The 23,189-nt window shown below is 43.3% G+C and overlaps 1 protein-coding gene across 1 annotated transcript in view; it reads right to left on the bottom strand.

Moving 5' to 3' along the window:
- The window catches only part of LSAMP (limbic system-associated membrane protein), a 1,050,957-nt gene extending 1,050,736 nt beyond the window's left edge, over positions 1–221 (bottom strand). Inside the window, exon 1 of the mRNA XM_009329467.1 lies at positions 113–221. Coding sequence (XP_009327742.1) covers positions 113–179 — 67 coding nt within the window. The 5' untranslated portion in view covers positions 180–221. The remainder of the gene's footprint in view (positions 1–112) is intronic.
- Positions 222–23,189: the final 22,968 nt, after the last annotated feature.

Genomic DNA, 23,189 nt, shown 5'->3' with positions numbered 1-23,189 from the left:
GGAGAGAGGAAGCTCCAGCTTCCAGCTCCATGTTTCAGGCCATCCTCAGTCCATCAGCCTCAATTCAAGCCGAGGGGTTTGAGGAGGTTGCAGGGAAGAACTCATCACATACCTTGCAAGGAGAAGAGGGACAGGAAGAATCCCAGCACCCAGATACTGTGCAGCCAGTAGGTCCTCATGCTTCTCTCTCACTTGCTTCGCTTCCTCTGCCTTTTTCTCCGTCTCTTCGCTTCTCTCTCTCTCTCAATTTATCTTTTTTTTTTTTTTCCTCTTCTCTCCTCTCAAATAAAATGGGATTCGTGTCTCCCTTCAGTCCCCCGGGCTCTGCTTTACCAGCTCTGACAATCCAGTCGCAGTGAAAGCTGACCCGCAGTGGCCAGATTCCCAAATAACCTCGCACTCCCCTCTTCAAGTGCTGGAGAAAGGGGGGGCCAGGTTTGATGCTCGCCGTAGCCTGTGCTGGCTGTAAACACAGAGAATCTCTCTGTCTCTCTCCTGCAGCTCCAACTAAATGCGACTGTACTTAAACAAGCAATGCCTTATAGGACAGCGCTCAGAGCAGAAAAGATCCCACCTCTGCCACCTAGTGTTGCAAGCCAGCTCATTTATTTTATTTTTATATATATAAATATATATATGTTATGCTATAGAAATATGGTTCTCTCATTCCTCTGCAAATGTATCTCTTGGATCACAGGTCTATGAGCCACGCTGGGCTCAGGAGTCCCTAAGGCTCCAGCTCCAGGTGACATGGAGAGGTTATTCAGTGAAGGAATATTCCTCATCGCCACAACAAGAAACGCAGCAGGGCAGGTTTGATTTCTCAGCAGAGTTTTGCTTGACAAATTCTGAAGCAAGGGTCTCCGATGCTGATGTCACTGCTGGGAGGTACACAGGGGCCAGAGGGAGATTCAGATGCACTGATTGTAATTACAGAGCTGCCAAGGCCTCCAGGAAAAATAGCAAGCATCAGGCTGCATTAATCTTTGCTGGATCTCCCGTGACTTCCGTGCAATTTCAGAGGGACCAGAAGGAATCCTTCTGTGTAGGAAATCCAGCTTGCAAAGCCATCGTTTGCTCATGGAAGGCTTCTCCCACTACCCCTCTCCTTTCAAATACAGGTTCCTCCTACCATACGTAGCACAAACTTCCTTTCCCAAGATGTAATTAGCTCCTGTAGCTCTATTGCCCCCTAAAATCATTGCCTCTGGTGAGAGGAACAGCAGTAATGAAGTACTACTTAACATTCACACAGGGCTTTTCATCAGTCACTCTCCAGGCGTTTCACAAAAGGGTGTCCTTTCGCAGCTGGGGACATGGAAGCAGTGCAACTGCACAACTTTTGTCCCTGGGATGCAGTGTGGCAGCCCAGGTGGGCTGCCCACCCAGCCTGGTGGCCCCTCCTCGGGCCACATTGCCCCCTTCACTGCGGTCACCATGGCAGCCCATAAAGCTGCCACTGCTAAAGGATACCAATCTCCAATTCACACATCGCGGATGAGAGATGCTAAGGTGAGCGTGCATGTATAGGAAAGGTGTGTAGGATTCTCATCACTAACGATGCCACTCCAGAAGTATTTCTTATTGGTCTGCTGCAGAGCAAGCTGTTCTGCAAACAGAATGCACAAAGCCTGCCTTCCCGTGGGTTCTTGTCTGCTGTCTCCAAATTCCCCCTCACCCTGCTGTAATCAAAGCCAGATCCCATCATATCCCCTGTGACATCACCTGTCAGAAAAAGAAACGGCATGCTGTGGCTAGCCCAGAAACATGTGCTTGTTTCCTAGTGGGCCAAAATGCACACTGCAATGCAACGAAAAATACAGTCACTATTTGGCCTGGCTGGCTGCCGCCAGGTACCACCCGCATTATTCATGCTTTTTCCCCTATGGAGGGAGTTGGGCATTACCTAGTCACCAGTTTTTAAGAGATATACAGGAACAAAGTTACTTTTCACCCTTCCACCCTCTTTCAAATGTGGTTGAAGTTGGTTGCGCTGAAAAATTATTGGGAGGAAGAACATACGGACAAACATACACATGTACTATCAGCTAGGCTTCATTTCCCAAAGAAATCAGATTAGAAATATTAGAGTGGGTTAAAGTCAACTGACTCCAGTCAGCTGGAGGAGCATGCTTCTTTTTCATGGTTTCCCTTTTAAACCGTTTTCATCCTCTGATACCAACAGAGCATGGTCTGAAAAAGAGCACAGGCAGAAATTAAACTTGCCACTCGAGGTGTTTGGAAGTTAGCGTGCCAAAATCAAGTGCTGGCAATCAGTTTGTAGGCTTGAAATGGGAGACAGTTTTTGAGTTTTGTTGCAGGAATCCCCATCAAGGTCTAGCACAGGTTCAGGGGCAAGCTAGGCCAGCACCTTAATGCCAGACCAGCTCTGTACATTTCTGACTCTTACGACTGCCCATACCCTCGGCATCCCTCCTTTCATTCGTCCTATACCTTCATCATCCATTACCTCAGTGCCCAACATCTACAACTGATATATTATACAGCATTACATCCATTCTTACTCTTTCACAAATCTTCTCCTCAGCCCCATACATGGCCCCAAAGCTCATCTGCCATCAAACATCTATCCCAACATCCCAGCTAACCACAGTCACATGCATAACCTCATCTCTCACCTACCTTACACACAATCCTACATGGCCCCACAACCTTACCACTTTCATCAGATCATAATGCAGCCATTCAAAGTCTACTTTACATACACACTTCTGCTCATGAGCCTACGCATGATCCCATAATATACAGCTCTCAACTGCATGGCCATCTCACACTTTGGATATGAATATCCCATGGCCTGTTGGGTCCAGTCCTCTTTGGAGTCTTTGAGCATTTATGTAATAGAAATTGTATTGAAATAATAATAAATAATAATAGAATTGGATCGCTGCTCCATAAATTGCATAGGGATAAAACTTGTGTGAGGTGATGCTGAACCCAGTATTGTTCCCATCCAGAATGGGCAGTGGTAGTTACAAGTCCAGAGAGAAGACGCAAAGGAAGAAGCACTCTCTTGGGTAGCAGCATCTCATGCTTCCCTGGAGAAGCCAGCATGACTGAAGGGAGAAACAGCTATTTCATACAACCTATTTGACATACTCCTAACCTTCAAAAACATTCAGGGCTGGATTTTGGCTCCCTTGCTCATGCTGAGTCATACCAACGGGGTTACTCGGGACATTAGGCTACTAAATATGAGCAGGAGTATCAGATTCTGTGGGCTGAAATTCTCTGGGATTGGTCTCCAGCCAAAGGTGAGTCCACTTTTCATGTGGCCAAATCCCTCAGCTACCTACGTATTGTGAGGAAAAAAACAGAAGCAAGAATTACACCCAACTCTCCTTAAACCCCCCACACATTAACCTCCTCCAACAAAACAAAAACAACCAACCAAAAATCAAAACACACAGTACTCCTTGTTCTTAAGTCCTTTCTTTTTAAATTGCTGCAGTTCTTCCACTTACCCTAGTATTGAAAAGCCAGATGAACCATAGAAATATCAGCTATTGAAGAGCACATCTACACTCCTGTATTAAAAAAAAAAAAAAAAAAAAAAAGAAGTGTTGGATTCTGACAGAGGTCTGAATGATTGAAAGTTGGCTACTTTTAATGCATAGTAGAAGTATTTCATTAAGGCTGAGTGGATGCATTTAGATGCATTGTGCATGGATGCTTGTCCATTTTTAATAAATAAATGTGCTTTGTGCTATTAACTGTTTAAGCACTCACACTTCCATTTCTATTTCATCTTAGCTTTAGTCACTTCACACAATATCAATATTAACTTGGTTGTGCAGCACACACATAATGTTTTCTCTTCCAAGTTTTTTTATACTGAATCTACCATAAAATACTTCTCAAGCAGGCATGTTAAAGTTGATAGAGGAACTTTTAACTTTTCCATTACAGATTTTTTCAAATTACTGTTATTTAACTGTGCAAATGTCACATTGCATTAGCAAAAGGCTTAGTGGTTTTTTTTACTTTAATAGAAATAGTATTGAAAACACAGTTGGCCATGCAAATTTTGCAGGGTTTACTTAAGAGAATGAGTGGTCCTGAAATTTAAAGCTGAGAGAGCTTGGTAAAGCGAGCAGGAGACAAGAGCAATAGATTACCCAGGAGTGTTTTTTTCTAGATGTTTTAGTGTCCTGTCCCGCATGTCTGTCTCTGACATATGTGTATTACTACTTGTTTTATTGAGTGTTGTATCTGTGGGTTTCATGGCATGTCTTTGGGACTAGTGCATCTATGATGAATAGTGCATTTTAGTGTGATTTAGAAGAGTGTTGTGGCATGTGCTGCATGTGATCTTGGGAAAGGGAGTGGAAGGAGATGTTCTCTCAGCAAGAAATACTCATTTGTCATGTGGTTCTGTGAAACCCACCACTATCCAAGGTCAAGGACTGCACAGTGTCCAGAAATGTGAGTTCTCATAGAAGGGATGCACAGTGCATCAAGACCATGATAAATAGTCTCACACCTGATTAGGCTCCTTCATGTAGACTGAGAAAACAGCATTCATGCTTCTCGTTCGCCTTCAGCCTGATATTCAAGAGAAGCCAACCCCGCTCAAGCCACACTTCCCACCTGCCCTTTCCTTTCTGCCACTTCACACTCCTCATCTATATTCCCCCCTTTTCCTTCTCTCAGCTTCCCCCTCCTTCTGCCTCTCTTCCTCTCTACTATCTTGCTGTTAAACCCATCAAAGATGGCAGAATGTCTCTCTGAGGCTTCTTCAAGAGAAGGATTTTGCACCAGGGTTTCTACAAGACTCCAAACTGAAAGTAGCTTTTTTGAACAAATAAATGCCAGGCCAGCAACTGAGGAAAGTAGCATGTGGCTACACAGCAATTCCACAGATAAAAATCCACAGAAATAGCCAGCTAATGAGATAACAGCAACACTCGAGGAGGGGTGGAAAGAGGGAAGAGATGGAAAGAATCCTCATTTAGTTTCAACAATCGTGTGATGACGCAGTGGGGACTGAACCAAGAACCCTTGGAGAAAAATGTGTTGCATGAACTGGTATAAAACGAATGACTGAGAGTTTCTCTAGCATTAGCCATAGCAGACCCACATCCTCTACAAGTTGGGTCACATAAAGGGTATCTCACAAAAAGCATTTGCCAACAGTATACACACACACATTGACATTGTTGCGTAATTAGAATATAAAATAAATAGCATAGCAGATGCTATCAGCATGTCTACCATGCTGTATCCACGGTGCCAACTCCTTCTCCAAGGGGAGCCTCACCCAGACCATGCTGAGAAAGCCTGAAACACAGGCATGCAGAACTCAGCCTCTGAGGAAATGCACACACACAAAGTTCTTCAGAAAGGGCCTCCGCTCTTTGAACGTTTGCAAGGTTTTGTTGGAAATCTGCAAGTGTGAACAACAACAAGAAAAAGAAAATTGGCTAGCACCCAAAAAAAAAAATTTGGCAGATAATTTTTTGAGTTGTCATGTTTTCTGTGGGAAAAGAATCAGCTCTTTCAAGCTAGGAAAAAAAAAACAACCACCTCTGATCAGCTCTTATGAACTGCAGGGAAATCACAATCCAGAGGGAGAGGTGTTTACACTGCAAAACCCTTGCCACATCCAGCATTAACTGGCCTCTGCAGAGGTACAAGCAATCCCTCAACACTATAGAGCACATTTTAAGACCGTGTTTTTGCAGCCTCCTGGTCTTTAAATCCCCACCAGAGCTTGGCAGCACAGACCTTTCTCACCTCCTCCTGGGATTCAGGGCTTTTTTCCCCAAGCAGCACTGTACCAAAGACATTTCCTTGAAGCGACACCCAGCTCCCCTGGCACATACCTTGCTCTGCCCAGAAGCAGCCTTTTATCCCAGCTGTTGCTTTTCAGGCCTTTAGCCACAGCTGAAGGCCCTGCGCTGCCTCCATTAACCCTCCACGCCCACTGTGCAGGAGCTGCTGCACACTGCAGCCCGGCTTCCTGACCCATAATCCCAACAAGTCAAGTGTCGTGTTCCCCGGGTGGTACTTCCACCTTTAGGCTAAGGCTTGTTGGCTTTCCTAGATATATTGTGGGTTGACTTTAGAGACAGGGCTACCATACGCTCCCCTGTATGTGTCATTTGTTCTTTAGGCAAAGCAGGAAAGGGAAATGTGGCCATTTGCCCGCTGTGCCTGGCTGACTGAGCTCCAGCCAGTCTGTGTGGCATGAGAAAGTCCCAAACAAATGACTGCCAAGTCTGTACTTATCACCCAAATGAGATATGGGTGGCAAATGACATCAGTCTCACTGACTGCAATGAGAGCTGACCCGCACATATGTGTATAGCCTGACATTTCCTGGACAGAAACACGGAAGTTTTTTTTTCAAGCTCTCCACAGATATTTTTTGTGCCGGGGTGTCCATACTTAGCAGTCTGGAAGGCAGCTAGAGCTCGGGCCCTATGAGCATTCCCATTGCAGGAGTCTCCTTGCAGCGGTTCACAACATCCTGAAATTATGAACTCCCAGGCTGATGTTTTTCAGACCTAGTCTCTTACCCAAGGATGGATTTTTATGATTTTGTTTTAATTTTTGAAAGCTTGAGCAAACAAGAGTTTGGCTGTTTAAGATATTTGGGACTGGGGGAGTGCTTTATGATTAGTGGAAGAAACAATTTGTGCCTTTTTTTAACAGTTCCAGTGCAGAAATTACTGTGGATAGAGAGTTGAAAGGCAAATAATGTGAGGCAAGACTTGTAGGAAGATGCAATATCTTCTATTAAACTAAAGAATATAGCTGAAAGAACAAAACAAAACAGGCTTTCCAGCCATACAGGCTTGCATGCCCAAAAGTGTATTCAGACTTTTAACTATATGATGTCTAACAACGGATAGTACTTCTCCCTGCAAATCTGCCCACATTTATGTCTTTAGCCCATCCTAGCAACAATATCACTGCATCTTGGAAGGGAACTCAAGCCTGTGGTGGTGAGGACAATATTACCCAGAGGAGTAGAAAACATGCAAACATGGTTGCATTGAGTTGGTCTTCATTTGGCCAAATCATTGGTCCTGGAAAATACTACTTGGTTTGTGTGGCATGGAAACACTTGTGTTTCAATACTGTGCAGAGAGTAATCTTTGTGTAGGCAGGGCTCCACACATTTCTACGCATCACTGAAGACCTGCTCTCAATAAAAGCAGTTGAAAGACTCTCACCAAACTCAGTGGCCTCTGATCCAGGTCCCCTCAGCAAAGTCACTAAGGTGGCCCTTTCCCTTACTTGCTCTCTATGAGTATATGCGTACCTTCCCCTGCTGCTGTTTGTCAGTTGTGCTGCAGGCATGTACAGAGCCCTCACTGAGACTGAAGCTTGTTGTGCTAGGCGCTCTACACAAGGATGGTGAGAAATTATTTCAAGCCATTGACACCAGGTGCTAAGAAAGACAAACACTTAGTGCACTGACCAGAGAAGAGCCTACAGCCCACCTATTATTTAAAAAAATAAGACTGTGATGCAATTGCAGACTCTCTTACTGAAAAACACGAGGAGACAACTTTAAGTTTGGCACTACCTGACTTCTGCTAGCCTTTGCAATGTTAATAGTTTCTGCCAGTAGCTTCTTTTTCAAAGCAGAATTTCTCTCCTGTAGCTATTTTATCAGACAGAGGATGATCAGGAGGTTAAAACCCACATTATTAGCATTAATGACTATTATTATTTATACCCCCGTACAAGCTGCACAAGTATAGGAGAAGAGACAGTCCATTTCCCCAGAGAGCTCACAAATCTTATTTATGATAAGGAATCACAGACCATGTGTCAATAGTAGGAGAGGAGAATAGGGAAGAAGGAGGACAAGTGCATTAAACAAACCTCTTCTGCAGCTTGGGCAAGATACTGTCTCCTGGGGCCTGCTTCCTCAGCCAGAAAATACGGATACAGGGGTTTTCTCTACAAGACCACTTTCCACCATACCAAGGTGTGGTGTTTCTCTCTGCCCTCCTCTCTTCCCAGCAACATATTAACCTATGGCCCAAAGCCCATGCCAATAATACACAAGTGGCAGCATCCAGAATGAGAGAAATAACCAGGTTTGGTACAGTTCTGTCCACCTGTCAATCAAGAGCTCATTGCATTACTATTTTACAAATTGGGAAACTGAGGCACGTGATGGTGCAATAGTTTTCCCTAAGATCATGTACTTTTATATCCACAAAGAGCCGTAAAATAAATCCTTAAGGTGTGCTTCTCCTAGAGTGGTTCCATTTATTCTCCAAGCAGTGTCCTCCACCAGTAGAAGCACTTTTTTGCCAAAAGAACAGCATCCATGCTACAGTTTTTCCCACCAACAGCCAAGCCGACAAACATTGTGAACTAATTAAACTAGCAGATGTTTCTATTGTAGGTATCCTCAGAGGTTAGCATCTTAGAGGCAAATCCAGTGGTAAATGCAACTTCCACTGACTTGTAAAACTTGATTTTACTACAGTGTTGCTGGGTCCAAACATTCAAAACAGTATTATATCTGATGTGGAAATCCCATGAGGTCCTAGAAATTCTGGAAAGTAGATTCCAAGTCCTTTCTCTGTCACAAACTTCATGGGTCAGTTTAGACATTAAGGGAGCTTGGATCAAGCTTTATTTTCTCATTGGTGAAAATGGGGAAAACAGAGCACCCTGACAAGGGTATCCTGAAAAACCACTAAGATATTCATGGTGAGTAAGGAAATGGAGAGTATATAATTATATATGCATTTAATCTGTACAACTTTTCAGTGCAGAATCTCATTTCAATATGTGCCCTGGAGAGGTTATGCCTTCCAAGTATCTGGTAAAACTGAGACTGCTGCATTGCATCCCCAGTGGATCTTGGGGCAAATGCAAGGCTGAACAATGACTCCATATCTGGCTGTGCATAATTCCACCTTCACAACAGCTTCACTTGAGAAATGAATGAAGCAAAACATGACATATTTTGGGTCTGTATGGGAAGCAAGTTGCTTGTACTTCTTTGACGCTTAGAATACAAAAAGCTAAAGGGACCATCATTCAACTTAAGCAGAAAAGATTTACTACTAAAGGCAGAAGGTCTCTATGGTTGCCACAAAGTTGTCAGTGGTCACAATCATAAGAAAGTCATAGCAGAGATGTTCATAGTTAGCTCTGAAATTTATTCAATACTCTTAGGCTCTCAGATAGACTGAAGTTACCCCAAGGTTGAACTTCTTTATGGTGCAGACTGTAAGCTTATAAATGCAAGCTCAGGTGTTGACCAGGCACATATTTCAGAGTCCCCAGCACTCTGTTTGCCTGAACATGCTTGGTGAGTCACTGGGCCAACAAGCATGTTTACGCAGGCATCCAGCTGGCTCTCTGAATGGCAGCCACAAGGACAGGATGCAAAAGTGGTTCACGGTCTTTGGTCTCAAGACCAGTTTCATAGCAGTGCAGGCATAGCTTTAGTTTAACTTGTGAATCTCTCCTGCTCCCAGAATGCTAGTTTCCCACTCATAATAATAAGCACGTTCTTTATCAGGCTATTGTCAGAAAAGTGTATCTGGAAATTGCATTGTGCTGGACCTTGCTTCAATATCAATTGAGCTTAGCTTGAATTAAAAAAGAGAAAAGACTGCTCTGAGTTACATCAGGAACTGATTAAGAGATTCTTTTTGCTCCTTCCCAGATGCTTTTCTTTTGCCAAACAGAGCCTGTCTGAATTGGGAAGTCTGACCCTTCATAGACAGCTCCTGGATAGAGTTATGCATTTTGTATACATCTCTGCAAATGAAAACTTGTGTTGTTTTTCACAGAGAAGATCCAAACTAAGACTGTAATCGATATAATATAGATTCTAATGGAGGTGCTAAGAACAAATGAACCTTATAAGGTTTCCCTGGCCCTCCAGAGCCTAGGTGGCACACGCAGACTTTGCAGCCCAGCATCAGTGTATGAGGGATGTTATGTCCTAGAATAGGCACTGTGTGTTTTATAGCATCTTTGCTACACTACCAGGTACAGGTCAAGGGAAACCAATCCTCTAATGCTAGAAATAAGATATTCAGAAGATATGGTCAGCATTTCTTCTGCCCTCTACACTGAGCAGCTTGGTTTTTTTCCGTGTTCACAGGTGACTTGACAAAGGCAGCAGTACATCAGCCCCTTACTCTGTGGCTTTCTCCTTTTCATTTTGCAGGGGTGTTATCTGAAAATAGTCTTGTAGAGGAAGGCAGGGAAAAGAGGCCATCTGCAGCTTCAGCTGTCAGGCTGGTGAAGACAGGGGCAGGGAAGGTGTAGATTTAGATGACAGCTGCCCAGACAAGTGGCAGATGAGTGGGAAACTTGGTGATGGAAAATTGTACTATGGAAATAGAAAAAATTAGAAAACAAGCCATAACTTCAAAAGAAAAGGAAAGGGATCTAAGTAACCAACCCCAGTGTTCTCTTATGTTGGACTTAACCTTGAGTCTCTAAGGTTGTGCTTCAAATGGATTCTGGGCTTAGGGAGGACTCCCACATTTCCTTTCCTTGGTTTCTTTCTAGGGATCATGAGCTGAAACCTCCCTGCCACGTTTCCGGTGACCTCTGCAGGGCTTTGGTCTGGGATTTCCCCATGATGCTCTGCCTGTCCCAGCTGAATGAGTAGCTCCTCTCGTCCCACAGCTCTGCTGAGGCTGGTTGATGACCACACTCACAGCATTACCATGCTGGTGGCTCCGACCACCTTGCATTCCCAGGGTGCTAGATCCCCCATGGAAGTCAGTCTCACTTGCTTTGGGTGACCGAGAGCTCCCAGCTTATGGGTGACTCCTGTCTTGTCTGAACTCTGTAAAACCAAGTGGCAAGAACAGGATTAGGCTCATTCAGAAATGCTGTCAGAAGCAAGCCCATGACCTCGCACCCCAGTGAGCAGTGATCTTACACCATGGGATGTGTTGATTAATTGTAGATGGTCGAAGTCACTTGTAAGCTATTTATCACAGTCATCATTAGGTGTCATAAGGGACCTGTAAGAGGCCTGGTTAAGAGGGATCACTCCCATTTTTCTTCAGTTTTTATCATGCCCTAGTGTCAGCAAGGACCCATGGCTGGATTAACCTCTTATTTACTAAGGCTGAAATAAACAGATAGCCAAACCCAAGATCTAGGTACAGGGGAATAGATTAGCTTGCCCATGGTTATTGCCAGAGTCAGCAGCAGAACTCATGTCATCTGAGCCCTGGTAGCAAGCCAGCAAGGGCACTACTGGTGCCTGCTCTCCTCATGAGTCAAACATTCAAAATGAGGAGAAAGTCCCTGGGTCAGAGACCCAACAACCATATGAACAATACAAGGACATCTGCACATCTACTTTGTCACTCTTGACTTCTGGATGCTGCCATTTGTGCAGTATTTGCATGGGCTTTGGACCATAGAATAATATATTGTTGGGAAGAGTGGAGGACAAAGAAAAACACACACAGAACCCCACTGAGTTCTTTTGCAAACCCATCCACAGCTGGCTGCTGTAGGAGTCATGACTCTCAAGAGTCATAAAAGCTACAGCTTCTTACTAGGACAAATGAAAACACTTTATCAGGTCAGGACTCCAAGTGCTAGGGCATGAGGGCTGTTGCCGCCTTGGTATGGGAAACCATACCTAAGGATCTGCCCAGAAAGATGCAAAGTGGTTTCTCTAGACATTTGCTGAACAGGTGCCTCCACCTGCAACTGAGATGGCTTGCAGCTGTTGAGCTTGCACCTGGAACTGTTTCATTCTCCAGAAAGGAAAGAAAATCAGAGAGGGCTGTTGCCTGAATTATCCTAGTGTCCTTCATCTAAAACTGCTCTATGTACCTAAATGGCCTCTGTGTCTTCACTGGGCTGGTTAGGTGATGGGTTTGAATCAGTTCTTGGAATAAACAATCCTAACTGTTCCCTGGGACTCTCTGTATCAAGTTTTTTCTGATGGACACTTGACTGACGATGCCACAGTTTGCAGTTACTTCTATGAGCATAAGAGATCCTTCACCCCATGAATAGGATATTTTCTAGAAGAATTCAGGGAATGGTACCCATTGCAGTCCAGGAGCTTGCAACTTGTTTGATATGCTTGTTTGACTTCTGCCTTGACTGTGGCAAACAACAATAGTGAATGGACAAATATCTGCCTTATCCAGAAGTTGTCAGATAGGCATGCTGTGCTGCAGTCCCTTGAGGAGAGCAAAAAATACCTGTGTCATGTCTTGGGGAGAGAGGATTCTTTTTCCCTGTAAAAAAAAAGATAATGTATTTATGGAAATCTGTAAACCTCCATAAAATACAGGATTTTGTAAGGAGACCTGTAAGACTGAGGAGTAAAAAGGAGGGAGGAATGAGAGAGGAGAAGATAAAGTAATTGCCTAATGTACGCCTTTAATGAACTAAAACATATTCTCCCCACAAAGGGCTCATAAGGGAAAAAATAGGATTCCTCATATACACCTTCCATCTAACACTGAATTATCTGTGGCAATTGGACCCACAGCCTCAAGTGAGAGGGTCTTATAAAGAGGAAAGGGTATTGTAAGACTACTGTATGCAAACACACCCAATTAATTCAAAAGCATCATTGTTATTTCATTTATATAGCACCATAGGGGTATGCAATGCCTTACAGACAATTAGGGGCTATAAAAGTTTAGAGAAAAGATGAAGCAGAATGCAAAGAGCTGGCAACCAACTGGAGTACGAGCCCTGACTAAGAGCTCTCACCATCGTGTTTATAGTTTGTTTGTTTGTTGTGGTTGTTTGGGGTTGTTTTTTTTTTGTTTTAAGGTTCAAGGAGTGTTTTTTGGCACTAATCCCTTTTTACAGGGAGGGAGAGACCATTTAACATGATTGTTGGGCCTGTTCCAAGGATGCAAAGTTAGAAAACATACTCATTAAAACACGTCTGAAGAAACAAAACACAAACGTGCACGACAAGGAGCAGGGAGATAAATCTGAGATAAACTGTAAGTCATTTCTGGAGAGTTCAATGCTTCAATAAACTGGTGGAGTAAACAGAGACTGCATATGCCCAGAACTGGCTGGCTGAGGCTCCAGTTAGGTGGGTGTTGTGCTCCTGGGTTGAGACACACATGCATGAAGCACATCCTGTCACTTCAGTCCTTTGCAGCTTGGGGATACTCTTGGATCCTCAGCTGGTTTTTAGGTGGCGTGAGAGCAGCCAACACCAGGAAGCATCTTTCCACCAACAAAAAAGCATGTGACTCAAGCTTCCAGATAGAGATCTTATTAATGGGATCTAGACAGGCTTTTGTACTGCAGCACTAAAATATTTCAGGAACAGCTGGACCTTAAATCTACCCAGAAGCCATACAATGAGAACATAGCAGCTTTCTCAAGAAACACATACTTTTCTCATAGCAGCGTATGACACCTGTGCTCGGTAAATAGCACTAAGCCAGGATTTTAAGGATGACTTTTACTGTATCAGTTGTGATCTCAAAGTAGGTAGCTCTTTAAAGTTGGTTTTTGTTGGTTTTTTTTTTTTTTTAAAGACATGGGAAAGCTTTTTTGTTTGTTAGTTTTGTTTTAAACAGGAAAGGTCTTTGAAAATCTGTCAATTTTTTATCCTCCCTCTAATGTTTTCCATCTACCACTTTTATCAAAATGGTCATTGAGAAATTTTAAACAAAAAGTAAAAATAAAAAAGTATTAAAAGCCTTTTTTGTTTTTTTCCTAACTAGGAAATTCTACATCAATAATCTTTTTTGTTAAAAATCTTGACTGCAAAATGACAAATTTGCCCCAGGGAAGTGGTGGATTTCCCAACGTTGGACACTTTTAAGAGTCGGCTGGACAGGGTGCTGGGCCATCTTGTCTAGACCCTGCTTTTGCCAAGAAAGGTTGGACCAGATGATCTTTGAGGTCCCTTCCAAGCTGGTATTCTATGAAAATTTTTTTGCAGGGTGGAGAAGGAGAAACAGGTCCTTTCTCCATGCTTTGAAGCAATTTTGACTTTCAAAGTTGCAGAATTCTGTGCTCAGCTCCTGCTTTTTCCATCAGCTCTGGAGTAATTACTGAAATGTTTTTTGCATTATTTCCCAAGAAGACGTGCTTTTTATTGCTATTGTCCAACAGCTACCACCAGTGATGCTGGGTCACCTAAAGCTTAGGGACTAGTATTAGCACATTTTACAAGATGGCCTCTGGACTGAAGTTCGCTGAGTTAAAAAATCCTACCACTATCTCTGACCTCCAGGCAACTATCCTCTAAACCAGTTTTATTTATAGAAAATTATGCATGGATCATCTCTATCTTTCTATTGAGATGCTAGTGCCTTTTTAAACGTATCTTATACTACTATAGTTTATTCCTTGTTCCTGTACAATATAAAGTACCTTTCTACTGATTTTGCTGCGTCTATGCTAAGGGAAGCTATACTGTGGTAACTATTCCAATATGTCGTAGGACAGATTGAAAGATTTCTGGTTGAAGCTACTGGTAAAGCCATTAATTTTGTGGGGGAAGGGGAAGGAATTGAGAAAATGCTACATTTTTGCTTAGAACAGTACTTTTGTGTGTGCGTGTGTGTTTTTGTTATTCAAATAATAAAAAATCAACAGCTACAAACATTCTGCCTAACCTTTTCCCAGCCTTCCCTTAAACAATGCTAAATGCTGTCCTTCAGTAGCCCACGCAGTCAAATATACAGCTAAATCAGCTTTTCATTCTCTTGGCCAGGATCCACAAACAGTGCTGTTCAGTACCACCCTCCACAGAGGCCGTACGCCTGGCTCGCAGGAGCAGCGTCTCTGGCTGCCTCCATACTGACGGCAGCAGTCTCCTGTGAATCTCCACTCTTCTGAAGTGACCTGCATCACTCGGCAAATTCCTGCTCCAGAAAATTGAGGGATGGCAACTTAACCATTTCTAGTCTGGGCTACAAATATCTGTTTGCTCTTTGCAGCTTGGCCCAAAGCACCAAATATGTGATGTTCCTCATTTAGTTATTTACCCCTACGTCCCTGATTTTGGGTAATGCATGCAGTTCTTCAGCTGAGTCATGAACCCAAGCTGGGACTTTCCTTCTGATGACAGAGACAGGCTGTAGCTTTGCTGTTCTCCACAAAGAGCTCCTAGAAACTCCATCCTGAGTTTCCTTGGAAACAATGTATGATCAGCATAATGCTCCATGACACTTGACCATTCATCTCCATGGTGGTTATAAAAATCCCATCAGAAAAAGCCTTCGAGCTTTTTTACCCCATTAAAAAAAGAATCCAGATACCAATCCTTTGATTCAACAGTAAAACAAACAATAAAATTCTTCATTAGACTAATTGGCCAATACAAGTTGAAAAACATGATGGGCCTAAATCTAAATTCTAGCTCCAAACCCAGGAAGATGAGATCTGAGGCAATATCCATTGGGCCTGTGGGCCTTGTCTACTTGGTAATTGCTATCAATTATAAGAAAGTGGTTTTCAACCTTTTCAGTTTTGTGGCACCTAAAAGTTTCCTACACGTTTCACAATGGAGGTATGGACCCCAGTAGAGTGAATCTAACCTTCCTGAAATAAGCTTTTCTTAGTAACTTTTCCTGGGCTCACTTGGATGCGCACAGTGCAGGTTGGAGAACCTAGTAGTACTCTTCTACAGGGGAATTATGGGACAGTTCATGAATAAATGGAGTTCATTTTCCAATTACAGCCCCTGCTGTGATTAAGGCTATTTTTCTCTTCCTTAACCTCTTGAGTCAGGCATGGAGAAAATGTGTGTTACAAAGCCATTAGACAAAACAGTGAGTCTTTGAAATAAGTGATTTTTTTCCTCGTCTTTTGTTTGTCATTAACAGTCTTCTCAGTAACTACCATTATGGCAACAGTGGCCCACGTGACAGAAGGTAATGAAAAGGAAGAGGAGAGGGGAAAGTTATTGCACTAGAACAAACTCTGTTATATTGCAGATTATATTACAAGTGAAAGGCACATGACTGCATTGCCTAAAACTGTGGTGATGCTATGGGAGCCTTTCTCAGTCCTAAGCTGTTCATTAGCATGGAGAGATTTTGATTTAATAACTGTGATCAAAATCCCACTGAATACGCTGGTCATTATGTACCCAAACTGAAGATGCTCACCAAGGTTTATGATCTTTGAGTAAATTTAAGTATTCATTAAAAGGACCAGCTAGTATATCAGTTACATAAGGAAAGCATCCAAATGATACTGTTGTCTGAAAAAGCCCTGACCTTTCAGAAAGCAGTTGGTATTGCTGTGCCAATGAAAATAGCAGCTAAAGATGTCAAGGAGAATCTGAGTGTAATACATTAAGTAGTGACCATGCTTAATGAGTAATAAGGTAAATCATTATAAGAGAGACCTCATTCTGCTTGAAGGGTTCCTATAAACACAAGGGCAACATCAAAAGGTATGTGAACATCATGGCTTCATAACAGTGTCAGGAAACATTCCCAGGCACTTGAATCTCATAAGATGTGTTTTTCAGTGGTTAGAGCAATTCCTGGCATGGTTAGAGCAATTCCTGGACCCAGCCCAAGTAGCATTCTCCTAAACAATTCTTAGGCACAGGGTGGGAACCCACAGGGTCCAGGGACCATTCCCAGTTGACAGTTTGAATGTGGCTCCCTGTTTTGGAGGTTAAGAAAGCCTTGGAAACTATGGACACTGGCTGTTCCATGCCAGCTGGGATCAGCACCAGAGAGAGGTCATGGTGTATGTAAGATCACTAGCTATATAGTGAGTGCTTGGCCAGTTTCCTAGAGCTGGATTCGCAGAAGAATCATGGCAAACGGGACAGGAAAGGAACTGAAGAGATCATCATCTCGGGTCCATCTCCTGTGACAGAAACTCTTTTCATTATATAGATTTTATACTGTAGTAGCTGACATGAGTTCTGGTGAAAACGCACCATAGAACTGGACAAATGGGGTGAAGACACATGCTAACAGAGAGCAGAGTGACAAGCCCAGAAGTTCCTCAGAATTTATAACAAGATCCAAGGCCTCCGTTGCCACTCAAGGCCTTTATTCAGGCCTTCCAAAGCAAATGCAAATTGCCCAGGCATAGGCTTGCAATAGTGGCATACAGACAAAAGAGAAACTCTAGGGCACTGTCAAAGTAAAAAGCATGTTCAAAGGGCATATGGTAACTAACTGTGTGGAATATGGAGGAACTCCTCCCCTTGGACATCATATCCAACTGGACTGAGGCAAAGTCAAGGGCACTGTAAGCCAGGTTTTCAGAGGAACTTGGCATCCAGCTAAGCTTCAAAATAAGCAGGTAATTCTTTTGAAGATGCTGATCCCTATTCAAATTTTAACCCTAAATAGGAGCTTCTTGATGCTGACTGGGCACATTTGAGGATATGTCCTAAGCTGAAGAAGCCAAGCACTTGAAAAAGCTGCAACATATTTGCCAAATCTAATGTTTACAAATTGTACATAGCAGAGTCTTCTATATATTAGCACTGACAGATATTCTAGTGCGTTTTAAATGAAAGTTACCAGTAGGAATGACCTAAGATGTCAACACATGTAAGACTGATACGGTTATCCTTTTTACAATGACTGATGGCAATTAATTGCCTGTTGTTTATGAATGAAAGAGGCTTTGTACAAGAGAAAACTCACTATGGCCTTGCTGCCTGAGAAGCACCAAAGCTGGTGTAACAAAGCAAGACCTTTACACATGAGACCATAATAGATGAAACAGTATGGGCCAACCATTCTCTTCCTACTTCCAAAACAAGATATTTCATGGCAACAGATAAAATTGCGGAAACAAGGTCCTTGTCAGCACTTGTCACGCTGGCATAATATCACAGACTTACCGGCTGGCATAATACTGATGACTGGTTTTCCTGCCTGCCATGGCACACAGAGGACAGTTTATCCTAAATAAGAGGAGTAAGAGTACTCAGTCTACGCCAGGCTTAGCATCCTAACAAATGTACAATTAGCAATGGAAAGCTGTAAAGAGTCACTTTTAAATTAGCCACATTTCTCAGGGCAAAGGTAATTGCTCTAGTGATGTTAAACCTTTCTTTTAGTGCTCATATAGACTGAGCATTGATGAGGGCTGTCTCATGCGTTAGATCCAAGCTGTAATTCCCAAAGGGTTACAACAAGCTCTTTAAGAGGGATTATGTGATACTCATATTCAAGTGGTTGGGATGAGATCAATGGCTGGAAGCCATCTTTGGTATCCTAATATTGAGCACTAAAGGTCCAACTCTGTATGTGGTTAATTGGGCCCATTTCTAACTACAAGGAGGTGAAAAAATCTAAGGTTCAGCAATCAATATAAGTTATTAAGAATATGCAATGCTGGTAGATAAACTGGGGGCTCAAATTAATTCCAAGGCAGCTCTATTGACAAGCACCATTCAAGTAGATATCCTCCAGCAAATGGCTGCCAGGTGGAGCTTGGGTGATTTCTTGTGCTGCTCCACATGCATAATGCAAGATTGAATGGGACAAACCCAACATTTTCTAGTGAGACAAGTATTTCTTTCAGAATTAAACACCAAATAGCTTCTACCACAAACCTGTTGAAGATCCAGTATACTTCCAGGTTGTTAGCCTTTTTATGCCACCTGGACACTGTCCAGCAAGTGGCCACAGGAAACACTCCATTGAGAAATACTGGAGACACAAATGGCTGCTCTAAACTAAGTGGATGAGGAAAACCATTACAACATCCTGTTATTTAGAAGACTTCAGAAGACTTCAGTTTCTACATCTCCGGCATAATTTCAAAGAACACCTAGTCCAGAGCGACCCAAGTATGCTCAACTATTATTTGCAAGACTTGACTGAAGAAAACACCTTCAGGTAAGATTGGTTAAGGTCAGCTAGTTCTTCTAATGTAGACAGGAAGCCAAAAGAGTTGCTGTATCAACGTGGCAGTCACTTCAGCAAAGGACTGCAACCCAGAAGACAGTCACAATCTGTTCCCTGCTCTTAAAACAGGCTAGGCATGCTACAAGATCCAGCATGCACTGGTACAAGGTGAACTTATTCTAAAATGGTCAGAGGCTGTGCGCTATCGTAAGAGGAAGAGGCCATTTCAGGCTCTCCATGACAGCTTTCTTGTTCAATGTAGACGCATTTAATTAAACTGGAAACCAAAAGAGAGGCCTGACTTTGTAGGCAGGATAACAGCGAAGACTTCAAAGCAAAGGCATTATGTTCTCCATTGTGCAAGATACAAGGGGAGGAAAAAAAACATTCTTCCACTCTATCAAACATAATAAAAGGCTCAGTTAAAAAGCACAGAAAAAAATGTCTGGTTAATTTAAGGTGAAATCAGAAAAGAAAAAATACAAGGGCCTGCCTGGTTCTCAGAGCGTCATCGCTCTTGCTGATTTTAGATGGTACACTGGATACTCAGCATCTCTGAAATTGAGATCCAAAAATTGAATGGGGCTGTATTGTTCCTTCTCACCACATTAGAAGTGCCATATTGAATCTCAAATAATCTGCAATTACAGTGCAGTTGGTTCAAGGGGTTACAGGGAACAACACTATGGGCGCACCCTGTGTAGCATACATTCTCACGGGCACATGTACTAAGTAGTGAATGCAAATGCATTTAGAGATTACAAGGTTATCCATGAGTCTTGCTGCCTTTTTTTTTTTTCCCCCCTCCTCTTTAATCTGTGTGCCAGAAAGACAGTAACGTTAATAAAGAGGGCTCTGACCATTTTCTTCACTGGGCTACCTCATGGGAGAGTCAGAGCTAAGGCGAGATCACATCAGGACCTTGCAGCACTCTGTCTGGAGGTTGGGTCAGGCTGGTACAGGCAGAGGGAACACAGAACTGGGAATATGTGGAACTGACAAGATGTTTTAAAAGCGTCTCTGTGTGTTCATCCACAATTCCCTTTCTCCATTCAGTCCAACCGGTAGGACCAGTATGACACACAACAGCAGTGTGTCTTCCTGGACTCGATGATCTTAAGGGTCTTTTCCAACCTAAATGATTGATTCTATGATTCTATCCTGCCTGTGGGTGAAGATGTCATATGTCGGTGAATGTGAAAATTGAAAAAACCCAACCCTCTGCTCAAACGTGAAGAAGGTTTCTTGGGGAATTAGCAGTTATTGTAACCCTGAAGAGCTGGTACTCCACCTTCCCTGTGCTGGATTTTTAAGGAGCCCAGACAAACCAGTTTCATACAGGAGGAGTTCTCTCAACTGATAGAAACAGGGAAAAAGAAAGCATACACCAGTTCTTTGTTCTTTTCAGTATCCAGCTCCAAAACAATACCACAGCCTGTCCTTTCAATTTTTTGCCTGAATTGTGGAGTGGTCAAATGGTCCTTCAATTACGTTTTGGTCAACTTCCCATAACAATACCCTTATTTTGAATAGAATTTAAGGAAGAGTGGAAGGTGTAAAAAGAAAAAAAAATAAAGAGAAGGGAAGAGGTAAAGAGATTCTGACAAGAGATATGATTGATGCTGTGTGTGCTTTATCTTTCACAGCTTATGTAATATATATATATGAGAAATAGTTAGTTTGATAGTTAAAGAAACTAAATCCCTGTCGAGGATAAAATACATCAGGGACACAGAACAATTCTTCATCTGGTTTGGCTATCATTCACTTTTCAGCCTACCGGCTGTCTCCCAGGAGAATTCATAATAGATCAGAGACAATGATCCTCTGTCCTCAGGCCCCCACTGTTTCTTCCCTCCTTCCCCATCTCCCCCTCCCCTCCTGCCACCACCATCTTTGCCATCCCATCCTGCCAGCTCCCTGCCTGAGGCTGTGTAAAAGGAGCATGCGAAAGCAACAAACCTCTGGAGAAAGCACGCGGCATGGCTGCCAGGAGCAGGGATGGAGGAGAAGAGGCTGGTCCATGCGGAGAGCCTGAGGCGCTGTGCCATCCTCCTGCGCTGCTCACAGCCCCTCACAGGCTGTTTTACAGGGAGCGGCAGGAGGAATGGGGGAGGCAGAAACTGAGTCTCTCTGGAGACTCGAGAAGAAAAGTCAGGGATTCAAAGCAAAGATGAGGCCAGAGCAATGCAACTGAAGTCTCTGAATGAACACTTTCCACCCAGCACTCCCCCTTCCCCTAAATGCTGTATTTTCCCTCTCCCTCTCAGTATCTCACCTCCCCGTCACCGCGGGGAGACACGCTTCTGCTGTCAGGAGGACAGTGGGCCAGGAGGATCCCAAAAGGGTTTGGGATTCTCTGCTTCTAGGACAGAAGGTGTCCCACCACAGCCTCTTGTAAAAGCATGTGTTCAAAACAAAGTCGATGTTAAAATTCATTGTTACAGGTAGGCCTGTATTTATAGTGTCTGATGCATCATTTCTTTAGTTCCTTAGAACTTTCCCAGACTTGATTTGTAGGAGTGGATATCTGCAGTGAACATTGTTGGGTGTTTTTTGTGCTGGGTTTTTTTTCTCCTCTTCAATTTCATCTGCAAGAGTTTAGCTACTGTTTGAGAAACGGAGTAAAGAAACAGAGGGAAAGTTGGTACCTTGCAACTTCTTCTGGGAAAGCTCTAGTGGTCTCAAATGGGGAGCAAGAACATGAAATTTGGCAGGATAATGGGCTTCATGGCAAAAATATGCCATTGATACAGCCAAGAAAAATACAGATAAATTTACCATGACAGAAGCCTACGAAATAAAAATCCACAGGCTGCACATGAAGAATCATGTTAGATCTAGCAGCAATACACTTTGAAGGTTTCAGCTGCACTGAGACTGCTCACTAGAAACACTGCTCTTCTCCTTGGATTCCTGAGAGACAGACAGGTCTGGTTTCTTCAGTGAAAAGCAGGGACACCTGTACACTGAATAATCAGCTGCCAGATTCAGGCAGCAGCAGGAGAGTGTCTCAATAGATGAGACACAATGAATCAGTAGGTGGCAAAAGGCAGAGGTTAGTTCTAAGATCCCTCATGGGGACGGTTGCAAGAAAAGGGTCTGTGATCTAGAGTTGGGGAAGAAGCTCAGCCTGGATGTAGCGTGTGCTGGGATATTGGGGCTATGAATCAGTGTGGAGAAAGTGTGTGAGACTGGAGGCTGGACGGAGGAAAAACAAAAGATGAATAAATAGTCAGAAGAGAGAAATGGAAATAGTTGGGCAAGAGAATTAGTACAAGGTAAGGAGATGAGCATAAGGAGTAGAGCGAGCAAGACTTAGTTCTTCTCACCAAGGAGTCTAGGGCTTGGATGAGAAGTCAGACAGGGACTGATGGGGTAAAGAGCCCGGCAGTGGTACAAAGAAACAGTAGGTGAGGGAAAGACTGATGGGCAAAAAAAGGGTAGAGAAGATAGAGCCAAATAGGTCTTATTTAAGGAAGTGCTAACATTGGAAGAAACTTCACCCACTGCAGGACACCCCGCTAAAGCCTGGAGCAGCTCCCAAGAAACACAAACCTCTGGTCACAGTGACCTATTCAAGCCTCTAGCTAAGTTCCCAAATTCTATGTGTGCTGAGTCACAGAAGATGCTGTTAGACTGGTACTACTGAAGAGGAAGAGATCTGTGAGGTGGTTAAAGCTCTACTAAACAAATGTTCAGATAGCAACATCATGACATTTTCATTTTTCTGTTTGTTGATTTAAGAGATAGCAAGACATTTGTTAACAAAGTGCTCAAAGTCACAATGTCAAACACTCAAAAGTTAGGAATTGCCACTCTTTAACTGAGAAAATGCCTCTTTGACCCTGAAGTATGCACATGCATCAGAAGCCATGGGTGATTGGCAAACAATATACCGGGCAGGGCTAGTAGAGAACGGGCAGAAATCCCCAGGATTGCTGAAGCCTGGGTCGGATCTCTGTCAGTTACAAGAAAATTAAAGGACAAGCTGATCCCAGGGGCCAAGGAGGGATACAACGAAAATGAGGCCAAGAGTCAGAGTGTTAGACTATCTAAGACAATCCAACAGCCCTATACAAGATGCCTGGAGGAAAGCCAGACCCCTGAGAAGCATGGAGAGGACAACCTGACCATCAAGGCAGGGTGCTAAGAGAAAGGCAAGAGCTAGGAACTGAGGCAGGCCTGAGCAAGCAATGAAATGGGCAGCGGAGTCCCCAAAACAAGGAACAGAGTCTCAGGAGAGAGGGCAACTGGTGTGCTGACCACCACAAAGGGAAGAAGGAAATCCAGTAGTGGGGTTTGCTATCGATTTGCCACTTAGCAGGGTTTTCCTGTGATGGTCCTCACAGGGGGAATCTAAGCACACTA

Source organism: Pygoscelis adeliae, unplaced genomic scaffold (assembly GCF_000699105.1).
Source record: "Pygoscelis adeliae isolate BGI_AS28 unplaced genomic scaffold, ASM69910v1 Scaffold120, whole genome shotgun sequence".
NCBI classification, from domain to species: Eukaryota; Metazoa; Chordata; class Aves; order Sphenisciformes; family Spheniscidae; genus Pygoscelis; species Pygoscelis adeliae.
The sequence above is the reverse complement of the archived record's forward strand: the minus strand, read 5'-3'. Positions and strand labels throughout refer to the sequence as shown.